The sequence below is a fragment of the Rutidosis leptorrhynchoides genome, chromosome 2 (assembly GCF_046630445.1).
Source record: "Rutidosis leptorrhynchoides isolate AG116_Rl617_1_P2 chromosome 2, CSIRO_AGI_Rlap_v1, whole genome shotgun sequence".
NCBI lineage: Eukaryota > Viridiplantae > Streptophyta > Magnoliopsida > Asterales > Asteraceae > Rutidosis > Rutidosis leptorrhynchoides.
The window spans coordinates 507,606,989-507,632,006 of NC_092334.1; the positions used below are offsets into that span (position 1 = coordinate 507,606,989).

At 34.8% G+C, this 25,018-nt stretch overlaps 1 protein-coding gene across 1 annotated transcript; it reads left to right on the top strand.

The window, feature by feature from the left end:
* Positions 1-559: 559 nt before the first annotated feature.
* On the top strand, positions 560-23,812 carry LOC139894539 (protein ILITYHIA). The gene is made up of 59 exons (XM_071877879.1): positions 560-775; positions 2,599-2,975; positions 3,111-3,242; positions 3,866-4,394; positions 4,971-5,155; positions 5,251-5,377; positions 5,468-5,541; positions 5,665-5,741; positions 5,859-5,895; positions 5,981-6,141; positions 6,242-6,425; positions 6,983-7,060; positions 7,296-7,415; positions 7,506-7,565; positions 7,711-7,836; positions 7,918-8,017; positions 9,244-9,413; positions 9,503-9,802; positions 9,893-10,009; positions 10,100-10,201; positions 10,283-10,432; positions 10,529-10,693; positions 10,768-10,944; positions 12,212-12,334; positions 12,466-12,546; positions 12,640-12,756; positions 12,953-13,125; positions 13,214-13,291; positions 13,395-13,542; positions 14,032-14,154; positions 14,709-14,765; positions 14,849-14,959; positions 15,055-15,246; positions 15,563-15,736; positions 15,946-16,056; positions 16,156-16,225; positions 16,373-16,451; positions 16,977-17,079; positions 17,402-17,572; positions 17,649-17,771; positions 17,865-17,978; positions 18,076-18,182; positions 18,283-18,334; positions 18,418-18,524; positions 18,699-18,758; positions 18,841-18,958; positions 19,314-19,424; positions 19,526-19,663; positions 19,747-19,869; positions 19,995-20,066; positions 20,197-20,309; positions 20,753-20,911; positions 20,999-21,095; positions 21,191-21,373; positions 21,519-21,713; positions 21,819-21,998; positions 22,088-22,220; positions 22,789-22,867; positions 23,228-23,812. Exons 1-59 carry the CDS (start codon positions 670-672, stop codon positions 23,268-23,270), a joined length of 7,872 nt encoding a protein of 2,623 aa, XP_071733980.1. The 5' UTR covers positions 560-669; the 3' UTR covers positions 23,271-23,812.
* The last annotated feature ends 1,206 nt before the right edge of the window (positions 23,813-25,018 follow it).

Here is a 25,018-nt window from a genome sequence, read left to right on the forward strand (position 1 = left end):
ATTATATATTATTTAATAATAATAATAATAAAATAATACTAATACTAATTATAGTAGCGAATTGATTCTCACACATCACTTTTTAATCCATGCACACTTTTGTCTCATAAACTTACAGTTATGTCCCTAGATTAATCTAGGGAGTTGGAACTTATATTATTATTGTAAGTACAATTAAAGGTAATATATGTAATTAAGTGTACATGGATCAAAAAACGGTGTGTGAGTATCATCTCCCATTATACTAATACTAATACTAATTACTAATAATAATAATAAAATAATTACAAATATAAATAATTATAAATACAAATAAATTATAGATAGATTATAATTATATTATAATTATAATTATAATTATAATTATAATATAATTATAATTATTAATTATTATTATTATTATTATTATAAAATAAAATGAAAAAACGCATGCGCCGTGCACGTACCCTTGCGTTTGGTTTTGCCGTTTTGGTCAGAGTCTCGTAATCAACCAGCTTTCCTAAAACCCTAAAACAACACACACACACTCCTTTCCTTTACTTCCTCCAACTCAACTCTCAATTATAAAATCGCCATCTCAATCGCATTTCACTGTTGTTTGTAATTCTCATATCATCTTCCAACATTCAAATAGATCATCATCACTTACTCGATTCCGAGTCGTCATCAATGGAGCAGCCGTTGTTATCACTTGCATCTTCAGTTCCGATTTCGTCTACTAAAAAACGGATTCGGATCTTCCGATCCGAGATTCCGTCCATTTTACTTAATTCAGGTTATTTTATCTTCATTTCGACTATAACTTCGGTATATATATATATATATACATACATATATATATATACATGTATATATATATATATATATATATATATATATATATATATATACACTTTAATAGCTAATTTTCTTATCCTTTTCTAATCTACGAGTGTAATTTATTTTTATAAACTTGAAAATTGCATATGCATTTTGATTTGATGTCATGTTAATTTAATGTTTTGTTTAAAATAAGCTGATTTTTTATGTACAGTTCGATGTTGATAAGTTTTGCACTAAATTAGCAGCTTAAAAAACTGTTCGCATCTGTAATTATGAAAGCTATATAGTATATTGTATTAAGGAAATGAAGTATTTGTACAGGGACTAAGTTTTTGAGATATTGAGTGTTTGATAAGACTCACTGTGACAGATTTATGATGTAATGTGGCTTTAAATGAAACGAGAGACTAGAGATTGCAAGGCGTAAACTAGCCAAGGCGTCTATGTTCATACTCGTAAACTAGCCAACGCGTCTATGTTCATACTCGACAGTCTTTGTTTGAAAGTATTTATGCATTGACCATATATTTTGATCAAAATGCCGAATCTATAGCAAATAATAGAACTTCGAAATTATATTTGATTACTTAGTAACTAAAAATATCCATGGCATTGTATTTGCTTATTTGGAGAACCTGGTATGATGCTAAAAACTCATGGAAAATAATTTCTGTAATGGAGTATTAACAACCCAACATGTATTACATAAAAGTAGCAAGGTCAACCTGTCCTTGCACAAAAAAGGGCAATTTAGTTCACATTATACAATCTGGTCCGAGAAAGTAAAGGTTGTGAAATTCAACTATATGCGTTCTCTCTAAATATGGCATGCCAATTCATCTATTGTTAGCTCCTTGTCATAACATTTATATTTAAGGTGTTGCTAACTTTTCAAAGACAATTTGGATAATGGGAGTTACTGGAGTGTGTGGTTTGGACCATCAATTGGTCTTCGTTGACCTGCACTTTTATCTATCTGCCAATATTGCATTTTGTACAACCATCTGTAATACTCTGCAAAGAATTGGTTGCTTTTTTTTAAAGTGGATATTTATAATTTTATTGTAGCAAGCTAGATGTTTCTCTAACTTCTTTACTTACAAATTCCTTGTCTGAATTGAGGCAGAACTAGATGTTTCTCTAAATAATTTTTTTCTGGCAATATGAAATTGGTACCTGCTGGACTTATGTTTCTATGAACCACTGGTGTGAAACTGTTCAAACAAAACTAATTTTCAAGTTTGGATAAGTTTAGAGCATTATGGTATTTTGTGATTTTTAATATTGAAGCAAATCTAAGCCAACTGCATTATACGTGTGTTTGTGTGTGCATCGTTAATCTAATTATTTGTTTGGAATCTGAAGATTCTTTATAGTAGAGCCATACTGAATTTTTTTAGCTATAAGATTTACCTGATGTTCATACTTTATTGAAACATCTGAAACTTTGAATCCTATTTCAGTTTTTGACTTTCATCCCACTATGTATTTACCTATGTTGGGTAAGAGAATGGCTAATTGGTTAAATTGATATGCAGTGTTATCGTTAGTGTATAATTCATTAATTCTAACCTATTGATAATTTTCAAAACTAATTGTAGAACCACATCTTGGTTGGTTTGTTACATTTAACACCTTGCGTGTAAGCTGAGATGTGCCTTTTTGCTCCTACATTAATTGCGTTCCTCTTAATTTTTTTTCCAGTATGACAGTTTTGTAATTCCTATCTGTCTCCACATGGTACTTATTGAACGTTTATCTAATTTGAATTTGCAGAGATGTCAACTGAGTTTGCGTCACAGTTGGTGGACTTAATATTTATGACATTGTATATATACGATGATCGAGGGTCAAGGATAGCTGTGGATGATTTAATCGTGAAAGTGATAAACGATGTTATATTTATGAAAACATTTGCAGCCAATCTTGTTCAGACCATGGAAAAACAGTTGAAACTTCAGTCTCATGTTGGCTGCTATAGACTCATGACCTGGTCATGTCTACTTCTTTGTAAAAGTCAGTTTATATCTGTATCAAAAAATGCATTTAGCAGAGTAGCAGCAGCACAGGCCTTGTGTCTTCAAGTTAGTTTGCAAGGGTCTCACCAGGAACAAAGAGCTTGCAAAAGAACTTTTATTCATTCGTTTTTAGAGGTCCATTGCTGACATAATACTTTTACAAATTCATGCTTCTTTTGTTTTTGATTCATTTAGAGAGGTCAACTGTTAACATAATTTGTTATTGAGGCATGTTTAATCAGTCAACTGACATTTTCTTCGTTTCCTCAGTCACCTGACATCTTCAGTTTGTACATGGAGGAATTAAAAAGCGGACGAACCTCATATAAAACTTGTCCAGAGATGTTATCTGTAATGTTGGAGTTTTTAAGTTCAAAGCCGTCGTTGTTTGAACAATGGAAGGTAAGAATTTCTGTCAAGTAGATTCATATTATGCTCCTTTTTTTATTTGAATTTAAAAAATGTTGCTATATTGGGCCCAAAGATTTTCTCATATAGGGCAAGATGTGTGGGTCAGGGGTAGTGTTGGTTACAATTCACGGCGGTATCTAGTTGAAGAAGATAGTCAATTTTTATTCTTTAAATTTTGGGAGGTGATTCTCACACACCACTTTTGATCCATACACACTTTTGTATCATAAACTCACAATTATACCCCTAGATTAATCTAGGGAGTGAACTTATATTATTATTCTAAATATAAGTAGGGGTGTTATAGTATGTTAGGTGTGTATTGATCAAAAAATGGTGTGTGAGGGTTACCTCCCTAAATTTTGTATGTTTTACTGATAATTTATGTTTCTATATATATGAAAACAAATCTTTATGATAGAAATTAAATAAAAATGATTTAGGTTTTCGCTTACATAAAACAACAAATATCGAGATAGAACGTGACACCTATTGACCCATTCATAAGTATATATTGCCAATTCTAGTTGCACCACTTTGTTGTTACAGTGCCAAATTAATATGCATTGCTGATTGCAATTTCTCACTCATTTCTTCTTTACTGCATCCAACAGACAGTATATCTTGATATGTATGTTCAAGCGGTTCTCAACACGAAAGAAAAACCAGCAACAAGCCTGAGTGAAGCTTTCCGTTCATTATTTTCCCGTTTGTCACATGAAGATTTCAAGACTGTTGTTCTTCCTTCATCTGTGAAGATGCTAAAAAGGAACCCTGAGCTTGTTTTGGAATCAGTCGGGGTCCTTTTGAGACACGTTAGCCTGGATTTAAGTAAGTATGGTGTTGAGATTCTATCCGTGGTATTATCCCAGGCTCGCCATGCGGATGAAAGTAGACGGCTTGCTGCCTTGGATATTGTGAAAAGTCTTGGCCAAAAGTCTAGTAATCCTGATGCTATTAATGCATTGTTTGTTTCTGTTAAATCTGTAATTGGAGGGTCTGAAGGAAGACTGGCTTTTCCTTATCAGAGAGTTGGTATGATAAATGCATTGCAGGAGCTGTCTAAATGTCCTGATGGAAAATATCTTAGTAGCCTTTCCCTGACTGTATGCAAGCTTCTCATGACGAGTTACAAGGATGATGGTGCGTGTTTGTTTTTTTCCCTTACTTTCAGTAACAGGGTCAAAATGGGTTGGGTTGAAAATATTCATTTTTAGTGTGGGTATAAACTGGTCATGTCAGTTGGAGTGACCCTGTCTAAGTTTGAGTTTTGTCGTTACTTTTTAGTATATACATAAATACATAATATGAAGCATTGTTTCTGATTGCCTAAACACTGTCTAACATTAATTGCAACACTTTGAGGGATTGTATGCATTTTTGATAGACCTTGGGCTGATATCAAAATGGCTGGTCCATTTGAACGTGTCACTTTTAGCTGGTGGGCAACTACTTGTTTGTTCATTTTTTATTGTTTGGTAAATACAATAGAGTAACTCATCAAAAAAGCAATTTTATTACAATAGTTCTTCAAATTGGCGAATAAAATACTTACAGTTAGTATGCATTAGAAATAGAATTTGGAGAATTGGCGACTTCTAATTCGTTTGACTTGTTCTCCGAAATATACTGATTTGAACCGTTTGAGATGAAACATAACCAGATTGTTCCATTCATATCTATATGTTAGTGAGATAAGATGGCCTTTTCAACTTTCAGGAAATGAAGAGGTAAAGATTGCATGTTTAGCAGCCCTAGCTTCTTGGGTAGCAAGGTCTACTGATGCTATTGGGACAGAACTTGTTTCATTCATTTCATCTGGGCTCAAAGAGAAGGAAGTGCTAAGAAGAGGTCATCTTCGATGCCTGAATATCATATGCAAAAATGGTGATGCAGTATTACCGGTGAGAAGGCTAAACTAACTAACTAACGAATACATTCTCTTTTGTGCTAGTCCTTATAACTATCACTCAAGCCTTCATGCTGTTTTTTCCGTCAGATATCTTCTTTGCTCGTGCCTCTAGTCCAGTTGGTAAAAACTGGGTTTACCAAAGCAGCACAACGGTTGGATGGTATTTATGCATTATTAGTTGTGGTGAAGATTGCAGCAGCTGATATTAAAGCAGGTAGCCCTTTGAGTCTTTGACTGTTTGCTAGTATTCGTTTACAGCTAAACGAGTTTTATTAAATTATAATTTTATAATATATTTTTGAAGATGAAACTTTGTCGAAGGAAAAGGTGTGGTCTTTGATTTCACAAAATGAGCCTTCAGTTATCCCTGTAGCCATGGTAATTGTTTTGTTTGCTTCTTTAATATCTGATATATTATATATTATATGCATATGCATATATATACTTTTTTGTATTTGACACGATTCATACTTTTATATGTCTTATATAATTGCTATGCAGGCTTCTAAATTATCCACAGAGGACTGTGAAATATGTATTGATTTACTTCAGTCGCTCTTTGTGGATCACCATCACAGGTTTTACAAACATCTGACCCCTTTGACTACCGTTGACATTTACAATGAATGTCATATATTTTATAATTTTTTTTTTTTTTTTTTTTTTTTTTTTTTTTTTTTTAACATATTTTACAGGGTTTTCGAGATTCTTCATGTGAGATCACTCATGCAGGTGAATCACTATTATCAATTTGTATCATAAATCTCACTTTCTTTGCTAAAATTTATAACACGCTGATTTTTTTTTAATCCTGCAGCTTATTCTTGTATTTCTATGTCATTCAAGTTGGGATATACGTAAAGCAGCTTATGATTGTACCAAGAAGATTTTGTCTTCTGCTCCAAAACTATTTGAAATTCTTTTAGTTGAATATTCAGAGAATCTCACGGTGGTTGCTGAAAAAGTTTTGAAGTCAGGGTACAAGTTTTATGAATGTGTTCACTCTCTTTTGTTGAATTCTATTATTTATATTAACTGTATCTAACTCTCTAGTGGATTTTCACTATGTTATATGTAGTGTTACAGAAAACTCAATGGACACTCAAGTAGCTTATGTGCCATCTGTAGAGGTTTTGGTAAAGGCTTTGATGGTAATATCATCTGGTGTCTTAGCTGCTGCACCTAGTTCTTGCGTACGCCTTCTATTATGCACTCACCATCCTTGCCTAGTTGGTACTGCAAAAAAAGATGCAGTATGGAAGGTGAGTCGACTTGGTTTGTGTAGAATTGTTGATCTTGTTTGCTGCTATTTGGTGCACTTAATGTTTTTGGTAGAAATGACAATTTTTATCTCACCTAGAGATGGCAATTTCAACACATATACTAATGAATATGACGATTAGGGCTGCTGTTTATCCGTAGCATGTCAAATGGCACAGATCACAAAGTTTTGCTAGAAGAGAAACGGGTCAATTGCAGTTTACCAAAATCATATTTTAAATGTTTATATGAATACAACCTTCTAAGTCATTTTGTTTAAAAGCTCTGATTATTACTGTAATTTGATAATTTTTCATATCAATATTTAACATGATTAAAATGTAAAACTTGTTTACGCATCTCTACCTGATATTTCCACCAAAAATTGTGCATTAAGAACTTGTACATCACACACAAACAATGCACAGTTTTGATGTTTTATAAAAAAATTGGTGGGTTTATCATTGCCCATACTAAAATATCTATGATAATCAGAAACCTTTTAGTTTATATTATCTGTCACATGTCTATAATTATGAAATATCTTCTCTTTTTTCAGAGATTGCAAAAGTGTTTGCGGGCTCTTGGTTTTGATATCATCGAACATATTATGTCAGATGTCAGTGATTTGTGTAAGGTAATTGTAGCTTCTTTGGATGTGATGTATTTTATAGACGAAAAATCTCTTCACGAGATAAAGGTGTTATAGTTTGTATAACTTATAAAACCAAATTCAAAATTGTTGTACAATGAACAGTGAAGAAGTGATCACTGTTGTTGCTGTTCTAATAATACTGCTATCATACTTTTTGTACTTTGTTACTCTTATTGTGCTATTGAGTATCATTAACTTATATTCTGTTATAATATAGAGCTTGCTTGGACCAATGGGGTTGATGAGTACTAGTCATTTGGAACAAGAAGCAGCTATACAGTCCTTGTCAACTTTGATGACTATAGCACCTGCAGAAACCTATGTCGAATTTGATAAGGTTAGCGACACATTTCTTTCTACTGAATAAGGTAATTATTCAGTGTTCACATCTAATTTAATGTCATTTTACATTTTGGATTTTTCACAGCATTTGAAAAGCTCTCCTGATCGGGGTGCACATGATTTACTATCAGAAACTGATATTCAGGTGAACTTGATATATAATCTAAATTATGATTCGAAATAATAATTTCTGTATTGTTTGATATTTTTGTGCAGTGATCAATTAATATACTCACATTTTTGTTATTAAGCGTTTTCATAACTTGACTATTCTCCCCATTATCTTACAGATTTTTAACACACCTGAAGGGATGCTATCCACTGAATTAGGTGTTTATATTGCGGAGTCTGTAGCCTCTAGTAACATGAAACAAGCAAAAGGCCGTTTCAAGGCTTACGATAACAATGACGGCACAGTAATGATCATATTTTGGCGATTGGCTATTGACTTAGTTTCTTGAGCATTTGTAATGACACAATGTTTTTCCTCTTTGCAGGAAAATGGTAACTCCAATTCCTCTACAAGGCGAGACACTGCTGGTAAAGAGCGTCCTGGTGTGGGGAAGAAGGATGCAGGGAAACTAACAAAGAAGCCAGGCAATTCCTTTTCTTTTTTATGTTCATTCGTAATTTCATAAATAAAATTGGCCTTTTTTGACCCATTTACTAATGAATGGGTTAATTGGGTTTTGTGTTAGCTCAGATAAAAAATGTTAGCTAATCGAATGAGAGCGCCTAGGGGGTAAAATCTGCTTGAAGTATACTTTTTTTATGCATATGACCTTCATTCAGAGATTTGGACTATTATGCTGATAATATCATTTCTTTAAGCATAGTTAGTGCCCTAATTATTTATAAAAACAAGGGGAATCTAGCAAAATCATTTTTTGGTTGATTTCACAGAACCGGGTTTGCAGAATTGCCCTTTGTTTGTGGAATCAGGTTATATGCAACAAAAATCTGGTCTTTAGAGTTTGCAAATTGAACCTCAATTTCTGCGAAATCAACAAAAAAATCTGTGTGTGAAATTTTCCGTAACAAATCTCGTTTGCGAATCTAACAAAAAATTGGTTCTTTCCACTTGTTAGCAAAAGTGGTTTGTGATAGTATGGGGGGATCAGAATGTTTTGTTGATTGAATTCAGAGTTCTTAATTTATTTAATCTATATAAGTGCTCAAAAACCCTAGAAAGTCATGGAGCCTCCTCTTACTTTTGCTGACTAAATCCAAAAACCCTAGAAGATTTGAAAACTGCAAGTGAAGAAGTTGTAAGCCTATGTCAAGCCCCCTATCTGGTTTAAACTCTACAGCTTAGGCCTCCTATATGGACTTAAGAAACTGTATATATTTGATGGTTGTTAAATATGTTACTAAGTTAGTTAAAAAGATCAATAATAATATTAAGAATACTCGTAGTGATTTTAATATTTTAATATTTAAATATAATAAAGAAGTAAAGCAACCAAGCACACAAAAATAGACGAAAGAAAAAGTAATAAAGGAGCATGGCGATTCAAACTCAGGTACTTGCTGTGTGGGGTGGGTGAATACCATAAAGGAAACTATTTGTCTTATAAAAGAAATACACAAAATACGTAAGTGTCGCTGTTCGTGAGAGTTTGCAAATTGATACTTGATATTATAGTGTAACTGACAGAATATGTATGTATCAGTCTAACCCGACCCACGCTGTATAAACCTTGCTAAAAGTGGCATGTTTCAACTGTCAACTATTACCCAACCAACTTGACCTGCCCGTTTGGCCATCTATGCTAACTTGAGCACACGTGTTTAACATCTGCTCTTCTTTTTGGTGAATTTAGATAAACAGAAGACTTCAAAGGAGGAGGCACGTGATTTGCAGCTTCAGGAGGAAGCTAATGTACGCGAGAAGGGCATGAAAATCCAGAAGAATCTTTCCTTGTTGTTAAAAGCTCTGGGAGAGATGGCCGTAACTAATCCCGTTTTCACACATAGTGAATTACCTTCCTTGGTTTGTCTAAATCCAATACTTTTGTATTATATATAAATTATGCTGCTCTTCATAGTGTTGTTGCTAATGTACTCAACATTACATGTCAGATCAAATTTGTGAATCCGTTACTGCATTCACCAATAGTTAATGAGGTGGCTTACGAGACAATGGTGAAGCTAGCCAAGTGTACTGCTGCTCCACTATCAAATTGGGGATTAGACATTGCTACTGCTTTAAGGCTAATTGCGACTACTGACCCACATGTCTCATGGGATCAACTTTCATCTCTTGGTGAGGGTGATCACGAGCGGTCATCATTGAGTCTCTTTGAAAGAGTAATGCATGGCTTATCGGTATCATGCAAATATGGCCCCCTTCCAGTTGATTCCTTCACTTTCGTTTTCCCGGTAGGTTTTACTAATGTTTCATTACACAATAATACAAACTTAGTTTCTTGAAAGACTAGCGTGTTTACTTGCTGCATTGCTTTTTAAAAGATAATGGAGAGAATACTGTCATCCCCTAAGAAGACTCGACTTCATGATGATGTACTGCGGATACTTTTTCTGCATATGGATCCAATATTACCTCTTCCCAGACTTCAAATGCTTTCAGTTAAGTTTCTGAATAATCAAGTTTTATATAGTTTTTGTTTTCTTTAGCGTTACAATATGACTTAAACATTATTCTGTGGTTATTTGCAGGTACTGTATCATGTGCTGGGTGCCGTTCCGTCTTATCACGGGTCCGTTGGTCCAGCATTAAACGAGTTGTGCCTTGGTTTGCGACCAGACGAAGTTGCACCTGTATGTTGTTTTTAGCAATGTGTCGTATTTATTTTGTGTGTTCTATTATTCACCTAACTCTTCTTGCCATTCTACCTCCAGGCTTTATCAGGTGTTTATGCCAAGGATGTTCATGTTAGATTGGCATGTTTAAATGCTGCAAAATGCATTCCAGCTATATCCACCCGTTCTGTACCTCAGGATGTAGATATTGCCACCAACATTTGGATTGCCTTGCATGATCCCGAGAAGGTATCGTACAGATTGCCACTTAGCTGAATTTCTGTTTTAGATTTCTTCTTGTTTATGATACTTACATATACTGTATCTATTGTTCATTATTCTCAGTCAGTGGCAGAAGTCGCTGAGGATTTATGGGATCGTTATGACCACGAATTTGGGACCGATTATTCTGGACTCTTTGGGGCTCTTTCTCATGTTAATTATAACGTTCGAATGGCTGCTGCCGATGCATTAGCTGCTGTTTTAGACGAGTACCCAGATACATTACAGGTGATCCATATTTTCTATTTTATTCGTTAAAATATCTTAGAATAGTTTGTTCTTAAAGATTGACGTGCTTTCAGGAATCTCTAGCAACTTTGTTTTCTCTTTATATTCGTGATGGTGGTATTGGCGTGGACAACATTGATTCTGGTTGGCTAGGCAGACAAGGTATTGCCTTGGCTTTACATGCTGCAGCTGATGTACTTAGAACCAAAGACCTTCCAGTTGTTATGACGTTCTTGATATCTCGAGCCCTGGTAACGTTCAACTTTCACACCCATCTTATTTAAGCTTGTGATGGCTAGTCGTTAGTTCTGTTCTATATTTTAATGTAATCTAACATGATATGTTATCAAATAGAGGTGTCAATTTCGACCCGTTCCTTTATCATTGGGTTGGGTCATGTTTGATCCCGCTGGGTTGAAAAGGTTGGAACCTTCGGTGTTTTTAATGCGTAAAAGATATTGAATCATTTTGTTAGATGAAGTGTATACCTTTTCTAATCATCATATTTGACATACTAATTGTTTAATTTTTACTTATTTTTTTTTTTTTTTTTTTTTTTTTTTTGTGTGCAGAATATCTTGTTTCGTGTCAATCTATTGTAAATCATACAAAAACGTTATACGTTTGACATGTTACTTGATAGCTTACTTTGACACGTCTACTATCACATGTGAATTTATGGCTGCTTGTAGTTCTTACTTATTGCTGGAATTTGATACATATAACTCTATACTTCATATATATTTTACACACACATACACATACACAAACACACATATATATAATTTATATTATGACATGAAGCATTAAATTAGATACAGTGATGGAGTAGGTCCAAGTTCATCTTGACTCATGTATAACATTTTCATTAATAGGAAACTATTCTATATTTACTACGTAATTCGCTGCACATAGATTCAGTTTCTCTCTATCGATTTACAAAATTACAATATCATTAAAATAATACTTCATACAAGAAATTTCACCATTGGTACCAACACACTGCCACCTATCACCATTTTTACCGCCACATTGCGTGGGTATTATGCTAGTTAATTGATATAGGTATACTTTCTTGGTTATGTGACTTGCTTATATTATCATTTAATAGATGTTGCTTATATTATCATTTAATAGATGCACTAGTTTCTATTCAAAGTTTTTGGAAGTAATTGCTTACATTACCAAATGAACATATGCAAATCTAAAACAGGTACCTACAGTTAAGACTTATCGTAGCCAGATTTCTCCATATATGAATTTGCCATCAAAATCATAGGTCTCCATTGATACATGGGCTGACCTATATGGATTTCCGTCTTTTCTGGATCTTGAAATTTGTTTTGGTAGTGGTCAACTGTATAAAAAATAATATTACTCCCTAATATTTTGGTACTGCATCTCTTGGAATTTCTTTTGTTATAGTACCACAGTCTGATTAGATCATTTTTCTTGGTAGTAAAGTAGATTTCTTTCTTGTTTTCGCTGTAAAAATGCTTCTAATGACGTCAACTGCAGGCTGATACCAACGCTGATGTTCGAGGAAGAATGATAAATGCCGGGATTATGATCATTGACAAACATGGAAAAGATAATGTTTCACTGTTATTTCCTATATTCGAAAATTACTTAAACAAGAAGGTTAGCGGTTGTTGTAGATTAAAAATTTCACCCCTGATCAAGCTCTTATTATTCCTACTATATGATATTATCTTTTTAACAAGCAACAAACTACTAGTTACAGAGCAATATTTGTGATTTGCTTTTGTCAGGCATCAGATGAAGAAAGATATGATTTGGTTCGTGAGGGTGTTGTCATCTTTACCGGGGCCTTAGCAAAACATTTATCCAAGGTTCAGTATCTTTTTTGCCAATATTTTTGAAGTAATATTCATGGAATTATATAATACTTTATTTTCTGCTATAACTTTCTTCTCAAATAACAGGACGATCCGAAGGTCCATGCTGTTGTAGAGAAGTTGCTGGAAGTGCTAAACACTCCTTCAGAAGCTGTTCAGAGGGCAGTCTCAAGCTGCCTTTCTCCATTAATGAAATCAAAAGAGGTATGTCTCTTCTATCTATCATAACTAATTCATTCGTCTGAATCATCATTTGTTCTCCCTCTGAATCATGTAGAAGGTTATAATTTTGGGTACAAAACACATGTATTAGTCAAATAAGTTATTATTCTATTTTTTTATTTCCGTTTCCTACTTCAGGGCTTACATTTTTACTTGTTTTTTTTCTTTCTAAATTCAGGAAGATGCAGTATCACTTATTTCTAGGTTGTTAGATCAGCTGATGAAGAGTGAGAAATATGGGGAGCGTCGTGGAGCAGCTTTTGGTCTTGCTGGGGTTATAAAAGGATTTGGAATATCCAGTTTGAAGAAATATGGGGTCGCCACAGTGCTACGTGAAGGACTCGCAAATAGGTATATTTTTTTGGTTAATGATTAAATTCTATGTATGTGAACTATTGTTTGTTTTTTGTTCTAACTAATGTACCCGTTACAACTGTAGAAATTCTGCTAAATGTCGCGAAGGATCTTTGCTGGCTTTTGAATGCCTATGTGAAAAGCTTGGGAAATTGTTTGAACCGTAAGTTTTTCATTTGTCAGTTGTGTTAGGGCAATATATACTTAATTTTAAATGAGGTATGTGGATCACCCTGGTGTTAAAATACTCCTGTTCTATTTTGCAGGTATGTGATATACTTATTACCATTGCTGTTGGTTTCGTTTTCTGACCAAGTTATTGCTGTCCGAGAAGCTGCTGAAGGCGCTGCACGTGCTATGATGTCTCAACTTACTGCACATGGGGTCAAGCTTGTCCTCCCTTCACTTTTAAAGGTCCCCTCTTATTCTTTGTAAATGTCATCAACATTACCTAAGCACATGAGTAGTGAATCTTAGCCTGACTATTCATTCATTCAGTGAATACTTTTTTGTAAGTTATATTCATTAGATGTAATAATCATTGGTGAATATATAGGCTTAATTAGGTTGTTTCCCTTCTTCCCTCACAAATGTAACCTACCGGCTACCTCTTGATGCCACTCCTGATGTGTGAGAAGGTGTAAAAGACATTGATTCACTCAAAATTATAGCCTTGAAAGCCTCTACGTCTTGAATTGATTAAAAAGTTCTAGTTTGATTACAACATATTTTAAATTTAATGAATAATCGTCTTCTTACACTATCTCAGCCAAAAAACCCCTCTTGGGTTTATGATCCTAAATCCTAAATTTCTATCAATTTTAAATTTGTGATCCTGATCCTACACACCCACACACACATTTGTGATTCCTATTATGCGTTAAAGGTGCATGATATTTGCAGGGTCTTGAAGATAAAGCTTGGCGTACAAAGCAGAGTAGTGTTCAACTTCTTGGATCTATGGCGTATTGTGCTCCACAACAACTTTCTCAATGTCTACCTAGGATAGTGCCAAAGTTAACCGAGGTACTTTGTTTGAAATTAGATCTATGATTTATGACTTGAAAATGGGTGGGTCAGGCAGGTCGTGTACCCGGGCCAAGATTAAAAACCTAGTAAGTTATGGGGCCGGGTCGCCGACAAAACACTTCTCGTTTATAATTAACTAGTGTGACAAGTATCATTATATAAATATGTAGTATCACTGTTGGTATACAGTAACTTGATGGTTCTTTATCCAATAAAAATATATACTTTTAGATGGTTTAGGATGTTTTATTCTTTACTGTTCCACTTTGGTCTACCATATAAGATATTTATATCCTTTTTTTTGTTATTTGTTTGAGTTGTTAGATATAAAACAAAATCTAAAAACATGTTAGATGGTTTGGGATGTATTCCTTACAGTTACACTTTTAGATGGTTTAGGATGGTTTGAATTGTTTTTTAATTTTATCTGTTTCAGTTATTAGATAAATAACAATCTAAATCAACCCATTCACAAGTAAATGGGGTGAAATTGTCAAATCTAATCATTTGCTATAATTAACCACTTTTTTTATGATTCTTATTGATTCCAGGTGCTAACTGATACCCATCCGAAAGTGCAATCTGCAGGGCAGACAGCACTCCAGCAGGTTTCGCTATATTCTTTTACTAGGTTTACCTTAAGTGCATTTCTTTGTTTATCGGTTGATGTAACTCACTGTATGATAAATAGGTTGGTAGCGTGATAAAGAATCCGGAAATTGCATCCCTTGTCCCGACTCTTTTGCTGGGTCTTACAGATCCCAATGACCATACGAAATATTCCCTTGACATCCTTCTTCAGGTAACGCCTGTAGTTAATATTCCCTTGACGTTCTTCTTACAATTATATTTCGGTAGCTTGTCTTGATTTGTTGGGTGGTTATTAATGTTCCACAGACAACTTTTATAAATTCAATTGATGCTCCTTCACTTGCCCTTTTGGTACCTATTGTTCATCGTGGTTTGAGGGAGAGGGGTGCCGAAACGAAAAAGAAGGCTGCACAAATTGCCGGCAATATGTGTTCTTTAGTCACTGATCCAAACGACATGCTTCCTTATATTGGATTACTTCTTCCTGAAATTAAGAAGGTATATTGTAGAAACTGTCACCTTTTTCTTTATGTAATTGCTAGAAAGTGTCGTTATTACAGTGATAATTATAAAAAGTTGTAAGGTTTTCCCTGTTCGGGTTACCCGGGAAGGGCGAGTAATCCGACCCCATACTCTAGTGTACGCAGCCCATCAGGAATACTCCCTGGCTGTTTCCAACCCTTCCCTGGCCACCCCAAGAATTGAACCTGAGACCTCTTGCAAGGATCTCAGGGCCCCAACCACTTGGGCTACCTTGGGATGGTTACAGTGATAATTATAAATTATAAATTATACTTTATTTCCCTTGAAACAGGTATTAGTGGATCCAATCCCTGAAGTTCGGTCTGTAGCAGCCAGAGCTGTTGGTTCACTGATAAGAGGAATGGGTGAAGAAAACTTCCCAGATCTTGTTCCGTGGTTGCTAGACACACTCAAATCTGACGGTAGCAATGTTGAACGCTCTGGTGCTGCTCAAGGGTTGAGTGAGGTCAAAAGCTATAAATAATTGTTACAATAATATATGTTTACCTTTAATTTTGGTTATCTACATACTTAATACTATGAAGGGTGTTATTTAGCTTAATTTTTTTGTCTGTATCATTCTTTATTAATGGTTATTACTTTGTCAGTGTAGTTATTTGCATTAGTGATTAGTCTGATCGGGTTGATAGAAAAATACTTTTTCATTTTTTATAGGTTGTGGCTGCTCTTGGAACAGAGTATTTCGAGCAACTTCTTCCAGACATCATACGAAACTGCTCGCATCAGAAGGCACCTGTGCGTGATGGTTATTTGACACTATTCAAGGTGAGCTAGTTTCTTTTTGGAGTATTTTATTCGTCATTGCTTTTTTCTGTGTTGATTATAAATGTGCTGTGTGTACTCAATAAGATACTTCTTTTGTAGTATCTGCCAAGATCCTTGGGTGTGCAGTTCCAAAACTACTTGCAGCAAGTGCTACCTTCAATCTTAGATGGTAAATATGATGCTTTTTGGTTGCTATTTTTATAATATTCTGAGTTTTGTAACGATAAACATGAATTGCTCTTCTTTTTTTTATTGTATGTCTGGCATGTGCATTTCGTTTATGTTGTGGCATATGATTAATACAACACAATTTCAGGTCTTGCTGATGAAAATGAATCCGTACGTGAGGCTGCACTTGGAGCTGGGCATATACTGGTGGAGCATTATGCTATTACGTAAGTTGTTTGAGACCATTGCAACAATGAGTGGCCTTTAGTATGTTAGGCTCTTTGTAGATACTTATGTTCATGGTTTTAATGCTTGTTTAACCGATGATTCACATTTCAAGCAGTTCACTTGATATATAAGTTTTAGACAAGCATAACACATGCAAAATACAAAAGATAAATCTCAAAATCGCATAAATAGAAATTTGTCCTGCTAACAGGACCGGTGTTTTAGCTTTTTTACCAGCTAGCGTTCTCTCTATTTTCACTTATGTAAGTGTGTAGGCTATTTATGAACATATGCTACGCGTAATTGCTAAGTATGATGGTGCAAGGGACCAATAGCTTAACGCCAGAAGATTGTATCAAGGAAATAGTTTAGTCCGAAGATTCGATTGATTAATTTATAGCTTTAATTTAATTGATACCCCGTTTTGCTATCATGGAACATAATATAATAGTTCAAAACTGATTTTTGTCTGTTGGGTGTTATGAGATTAACTTATATTATAAACTTGTCTTTATCTATGTCAGGTCTCTGCCGTTACTTCTTCCAGCTGTAGAAGATGGTATATTCAATGATAATTGGCGTATCCGTCAAAGTTCTGTTGAACTTTTGGGGGATCTCTTATTTAAGGTACCTTATCCTCATTTTTTTTATCCTCATTCTTTATATTTATAGTATTGTTTGTTATAAAATAGTGTGTCAAATTGATAATAAAACTCATACTATGATCTTTATGATTCCAACCTTTTTCCGACTGGTAGTTTTATGCTTCAATAAGAAGATATGATCTACTTTTGACCCGTTTGATAGGATTCTACCCGTCTTAGCCTGTTGTCTTACAAGAAACTATTTTTTTGTTTGATTCGTTGTGGATAATAAACTTACTTAAAATCTATGCATTCATAACCATATATATCTTTAATATTTTATTAATACGACGTATTTCATTCAGGTTGCCGGGACTTCTGGAAAAGCACTTCTTGAGGGTGGCAGTGATGATGAAGGTGCGAGTACTGAAGCACAAGGACGTGCAATTATTGAGGTGCTTGGCAAAGAAAAGCGTAATGAAGTGCTTGCTGCACTTTATATGGTCCGTACGGATGTCAGTCTTTCAGTTCGCCAGGTATGATATCTCTGCTGTAACGTTATGTGTTTCATGTCCAGTTAAGATGTCAGATGTATAACATTTTTGTCTGTAGGCTGCCTTACATGTGTGGAAGACTATAGTAGTAAATACTCCCAAAACATTAAAGGAGATAATGCCAGTTTTGATGGACACCCTTATCACTTCACTTGCGTCACCATCCTCTGAAAGGCGACAGGTTCATTTTGATTTTGTGTTTCTAATATAATATATATACTTACATATGTTAGTTACATATTTTAAGATACTAAATTCTTGCTTATATTGTAAGGCTGCTGGAAGAGCATTGGGTGAGCTTGTTAGGAAGCTTGGGGAGAGAGTTCTTCCTTTGGTTATTCCTATATTGTCTAAAGGCTTAAAGGATCCTGATTCTAGCAGAAGACAAGTACATCCTTGAATTACCCATGTCTCGATTATATAGTATTGTAGGTCTTAAATAAAATTGTCATTATTAATTATTTCAATGTTTTTTTTATTCGCAGGGTGTTTGCATTGGGCTAAGTGAAGTGATGGGAAGCGCTGGTAGGAGTCAGTTATTAAGCTTCATGGATATGCTTATCCCAACCATTCGTACAGCTCTTTGTGATAGGTAGATATTAGGTTTTATCTTACATTATTATATAATCATGTTCATAGTACATGCGAAACTATTTATATTTATTATATATGGTAAATTGTTTTTCGTACAGCATGGTCGAGGTTCGTGAATCTGCAGGGGTGGCGTTTAGTACTCTATACAAGGTACTTCTGACACTACTTATTAGCGTTACTTGTTTATTATGTAATTATATATTCACTTTGACATATGACTTATGTTTGTATAGAGTGCTGGAATGCAAGCAATTGATGAAATTGTCCCAACACTTCTTCATGCTTTGGAAGATGATGATATGGCGGATACTGCTCTTGATGGCCTAAAACAAATTTTAAGGTATCTTGTAGAAGTGGAAAATGGGTGGGTCGGGTTGGGTAAGAGTCAAAAGAAACCAGGTCAGGTTGATCCAGAATGCTTTTGTCGTTCTTTTGTGATTACAGCTAATAATAATATTGTGTCCTGTTATATTCTTATCAAATCCTAAATTTGGTTGTCTTTTGATAATGATAGTGTCAGGACTGCAGCTGTGTTGCCTCATATATTGCCAAAGCTTGTTCATCTTCCTCTATCGTATGTAACCAGCAATCCAAACTTCTCCTTGTTAAGACACTTAGGTTTATTGTGCTAATTATTTATGAAACATGATTTCCAGTGCATTCAATGCCCATGCTCTGGGCGCTGTTGCTGAAGTTGCTGGTGCGGGTTTAAATACCCATCTTTCAACAGTTCTTCCTGCCTTGCTCTCTGCAATGGGTGACAATGATCATGAGGTATACTCTTTATGCAGTTTCAGTATTTGTAATAACATAATCCTGCTCCTCCTTTTGTATTAAGTTAGTTGATATTAGAGGTGTCAAATTTGATCCATCTATTCATGAATATTCATATTTTGCTTTACCCCTAATGGGTCAAATTGATGGAATAAAAATGAGTCTTAAGAGGGGTCGAATGTCACTCAAATGTATTGTTGATGTGTAAAGCCATCTTTTTTCAAATAGCTAAAGCTCCTATTGAATGCATATAATTCTTGTTATCACTAAAAAGAACTTTAAAAATATACAAACTCTACCCAGTAGTGATCTTAATAATTGCTTCCATACTAATTTGGCATTTATTGCAATACAGGATGTCCAGAATCTCGCAAAGAAGGCTGCAGAAACCGTGGTGTTGGTAATCGATGATGAAGGGATTGACTATTTGATATCAGAGCTTCTAAAGGGCGTCGGGGATATACAGGTATAACTGCTGTGTATATTTTAATCACTTATCTCTTTATTCTTTACATACAAAATTACGCTCATCCACACATATCTAACTTATGGTGTTATTACTTGCAGGCTTCAACTAGGTGCAGTTCTGCATATTTAATCGGATATTTCTTCAAAAACAGTAAACTGTATCTGACAGATGAAGCTCCAAACATGATATCTACCCTAATCGTATTACTAAGTGACTCAGACTCTGCTACAGTATCGGTAATTTTTGCGTTACTTTATGGTTTCTTGTCTTTTTCTTTTATCTTTTCATGTATCATATATTCATATCTTTTTTATTAAAGGCTGCATGGGAAGCACTATCGAGAGTTGTTGGTTCAGTCCCCAAAGAAGTACTCCCGTCGTACATAAAGTTAGTTCGCGATGCTGTTTCTACATCTAAAGACAAGGAACGTAGAAAGAAGAAGGTTGACTACGTTTACCTGAATCTTTTATATATTTCAGTCGGCATTTTGGCATATGTATACAAACTTTGTTAAGGAGATACATGCTTTTTTTTTAATATGATAATCATTTGGTGATGAATATTCAGGGTGGACCGATTGTTATACCTGGGTTGTGTCTCCCAAAAGCTCTTCAACCATTGCTTCCCGTATATCTTCAGGTACTTCTTTTGCTCTTTGTAAGCTTTTTTAGAAATTGAGTTTACTAGTTTCTTGCATTGTGCAATTATTATTATTAATTATTAATATTATTTTTTCGGTTTGGTTTTTATTTTGTTTTTTTAACTGTAGGGCCTAATAAGTGGCTCTGCGGAGTTAAGAGAACAGGCTGCCCAGGGTCTTGGAGAATTAATTGAAGTAACAAGTGAAAAAGCATTGAAGGAATATGTTATCCCCATTACAGGGTAAGCATTGTGTCTCATTTGCCTATTATTAATGTATTAATATGTAACAGAAAACTGTATAATTAGAATAACGATTACTGTTTGTAAACAAAAACCATTTAGTGGGTTGTACCCTACTTTATCTGGATCTCAACTCATTTAAGCCATTTTTCAGTTTTGCCCAAGGTTATGAGCAAAATAGATTTCCTTATATGTAAATAATGCAGCTCAAATGCGTAAATGCATCTACGTACTCGGTAGATAATACTATATGACAACTTAAATGGCTTAAAATTATGTGTAATGAGTTATTTTTACGGGGCTTAGTAAAAATTGTGTTTCTTAGTGGAACATTGGAACCCTTCTCTCTATATTTAGGGTAAACCATTTTGTCTTTTGTTTATTATACTTTATTATATGCTCACTTAGTTCGTGACTTTTGTTTTCTGCATTCATCATTTCAGGCCCCTGATTCGAATTATAGGTGATCGATTCCCATGGCAAGTGAAAAGTGCTATTTTGTCTACTCTGACCATCATAATAAGGAAGGGTGGAATCGCTCTGAAACCTTTTCTTCCACAGCTACAAACTACATTTGTCAAATGCTTGCAGGACAGCACAAGGTAATATCAATTTTATTAATGGCTATGGTTGTTTAAGTCACTTATGAGGGCATTCTTGTAAATTTGACTATTTGGACACAAATACAGGACGGTTCGTTCGAGTGCTGCTTCTGCACTTGGGAAGCTTAGTGCACTAAGTACTAGGGTTGATCCTCTAGTTGGAGACCTTCTATCCAACTTGCAGGTTATGCATTTTTTTTTTTTTGTGTTACCTATTTAAACTTGTGTGATTAATAATATATCAAAGTTCTAATTTTTTTACAAATAAAATAATTACAGGCATCTGACGGTGGGGTCCGCGAGGCATCTTTGTCGGCTTTAAAAGGTGTTGTCAAGCATGCTGGAAAGAGTGTTAGTGTTCCTGTTAAAACCCGTGTCTTTGACCTTTTGAGGGAGTATATATACAATGATGATGACCAAATACGAAGTTCTTCAGCCAGAATTTTGGGCATCATATCTGAGGTCTGTGTTATTTGCCACTTGACCTCTCTCTTAGTTTCCCTTCATGTAACCTACTGAGCACACTGTTGATCGGTTTCAGCCAACATCTTATATCTTTTTTATTTTTATTTTTAATTAATATTATTTTATGTTTTTATTGTTGCAGTATTTGGAAAACGATCAAATATCTCAGGTACTTGAGGAACTTCCAGATAAAGCTTCATCTCCTAGCTGGTATGCTAGGCATGGTTCGCTTCTTACCATCTCATCTATGCTAAGACACATTCCAACTATGGTATTAGCTTCTCCATCATTCACCATTGTTGCTGACTGTCTCAAAAATAGCTTGAACGATGACAAGGTATTGTCAACTTTCGTTCATTATTAGAGGTGGTAAATTGGACTGGTCGGGAAACAGTTCATCAAAACTGATACATATAAATATATATATATTTTTTTAATGTAGTTCCCTGTTCGTGAAACGTCAACTAAAGCATTGGGAAGGCTTCTACTACATCAAATACAAACAGATCCTTCCAACGCAAACGCACACAAGAGCACGATTGTGTCCATTGCATCTGCCATGCAGGATGATTCCAGTGAAGTCAGGAGGAGGGCTTTATTTTCTTTAAAAGCAGTTGCAAAAGTATTTTTCTATTTACTTGTAGTATTTTCCATTTTCAAGGAATATTTTATTTTTCAAAGATGGTGTTTAACGTGGATATCTTATGACAGGCAAATCCTTCGGCGCTAATGCTACATGCTACGGTATATGGTCCTGCGCTTGCTGAATGTTTAAAGGATGGAAGTACACCTGTGCGACTTGCAGCTGAAAGATGTGCTCTGCATGCCCTTCAGTTAACAAAAGGTACAATATGATATGCCGTTATTTCCCAGTCAGCTGCATGTATACGTATGTAGAGGTGGCAACATGGATGGGTTAGGGGGAGGTAAAACTGGGTTCAGGTTGAAATGGGTCGAGTAACATCTTAGGCAAATCTTTCATCAGCCTTGATGTGGCAAAGCGAATTGTCAGCCGTAAGTTGCTACAGGCTGGGTGGGCTAGGTTGACTTTACCCGAAACTCTTTTGAAAATAATATTTACTTTCAATAAGAACAATTTAGGATATGCATCAGAGAGAGACTTTGGAGTTTTGATAATCTTCAATTAAATGACCTGTTTGGATCCACGTTTAGCTACAACAATTACATTGTCTATTGAGATGAAACACACAAACTGACCCATTCATGATTAAAGGGATAGAATTGTTACATGTAGCTCGAACATTTAATAAAGGCTGTATCTTCTTGTTCCCCACGTCTCTTTCTTAAATTCTTTTATTATTATTATATAAATTATAAATTATTATATTTACTATTAATTATTGTTATTGGTATTATTATTGATTATTGATATTATATCTTATGTGTTCCAGGGACAGAAAATGTTCAGGCAGCACAAAAGTATATTACTGGCTTAGATGCACGACGGATATCAAAGCTTTCTGAAAACAGGTACTTTGTCTTTTGTATATAGATACGGATTGTAATGAATACTTTTATCCAATTATATGCACATGTTCATGTGCTTATATCTATATAAAATGTATTACTGGCACAGAGTCCCTTAACCATTAGATATTGTAAAATTGTCTAGGTAATTATTATAATCATCTAGACTATAAGTGAATGCCAAATAACATATACAACATCGAACTTTTTAATCCTTACATGCTAACCAAACTTGATAATCTCATGTGATGGACCATTCCTTAACCTGTAGATTCCATTTTTTATTATTATTTCATCCTTTGTGTTATACGTTACGCTACTAAATACTAATAATCATTTTCATGATTAAATAAATGGCGGCAGTGATGATAGTGATGACAGTGAAGATGACTCGGCAAGTGGTTGATAAGTTAAGGATATGTATGTGGTGATTCTACATTTTTGGTGTTCATCTATAGCATACAAGTCTTCCCTAGGCTAAACTCAGGCGTTTACCATCTATATTTTTTGTATTCATATGAACAGACACCTGGATTTAATTTTATAGAACACCCATTTTCGGTCAAATGGGTTCACATCACATCTTTGTGACCTAATATAGTGTTGCTGGTAGTCTTAAAATGTAATGTTAAGATGTTGGGATTTAGACGATTATTGAAGAGCATGAAAAGATTTTGTACTCGGGGCTTAACAGCAAGTACACTCCTCCAAGATGAGATTAAGTTTGCCAGTTTCTTTGTTGTGGCTTATTGATGATGAGTTGATAGCATCGACTTCTCAAGGGTTTAATAGCAAGTTTCAAAAGTAAGTTTGTGAATAGTATTGAAAGTCGTCTACAACACTACTGAAATTGAGTCCAAAATGGAATTATGATTTTAAACTACTCTGTATATCATATTATTTCGGTCTCGAAAGCTAAAATTGAGCTCGGTCACTGGTCTAGTTCCAGCAAGTAGAGATGGGCAAAAAAACCGGATCCAGATCCGATCCGGTGACCCGATCCGGAACCGGACAGAACCAGAACCGGACACAGCGAAATCCGGATCCGGATCCGAGATCCGATCCGGTTCCAACCGGATCCAGATTTTCCAGAGAACCGGATTTTTTCCGGATATAAATCGGATTTTATCCGATCCGGTTTGGATCCGGATCCGGATCCGATCCGGTTTTTCAAAAAAATAGCCGTTTTTTTTTTTTTGCAGTTTCAGCCTTTTTTTTGCAGTTTTTTGAGTTTTTTTTTTTATACCATTTTAACCCCACAAAGTCCATTATAAATACATGGTTTAGCTTTGGTTGAAAATGCACCAACAAACATTCTCATATTTCTTTCTAAATCACTAAATATTCTCTAATCTCTACTTACTTATCCCATAATGGATAATTCACAAGCTTCCGCTTCCGGTTCCGCTTCCGTTTAACAACCTTGACATTTTAAAATGGTGGGAAACAAAACAAGACACATATCCAATATTAAGCATTATGGCTCGTGACTTATTTACCGTTCAAGCTTCAACCGTGGCCTTTTCTTTGAGTGGTCGAATTATATCGGAAAGAAGGTCAAGACTTACCCCCCAAGCCGTGAAAGTATGTGTATGTTTGATAGATTATTTGGATGGGGTAGATAGGATACAAGATCAAACTTCATTAGAAGGTCCGTTATATAACGACATTGAAGAATGTATAGAGTATGAAGAAAATTTAGCGGGATTATCACCTACAACAACCGAAGAGAATTCCGACAATGAACTAAACGAAGTGGATGAAGGTGACTATGAAGCGTTTGATATGGACCAAACCGAAATGAATGTATCGGGTTACCAACAAGCTTACCTTTCTCTAGTTGATGACCCCGCTTTTGAAGACTACGATCGAAGGCACCGTCCTCAACGCGCTCAACAAGATAACACATTTGGGTCATTTGACGACTAAAGTATAACGGGTGATGGCAATGCCGAAGCTCGATATACTTTAGTCTTAATACATTATTGGGTGATGGCCATGCCGAAGCTCGAAATGTATTAGTTATAATTGTATTGTTCGAATAAAAGTGTTGTTATTTTTATTATTGTATCGTTCGAATAAAAGTGTTATTTTTATAATTGTATTGTTCGAATATTGTTATTTATATTATCTATTGTGTTGAGCATTATAACT

Excerpts from the sequence above, each read along its gene's own strand:
- LOC139894539 (XM_071877879.1), top strand. The coding sequence starts at position 670 with ATGGAGCAGCCGTTGTTATCACTTGCATCTTCAGTTCCGATTTCGTCT. Across the intron at positions 5,742-5,858 it reads TTTGTGGATCACCATCACAG|GGTTTTCGAGATTCTTCATG; the intron begins GTTTTACAAACA and ends CATATTTTACAG. Across the intron at positions 21,999-22,087 it reads CTTTAAAAGCAGTTGCAAAA|GCAAATCCTTCGGCGCTAAT; the intron begins GTATTTTTCTAT and ends ATCTTATGACAG.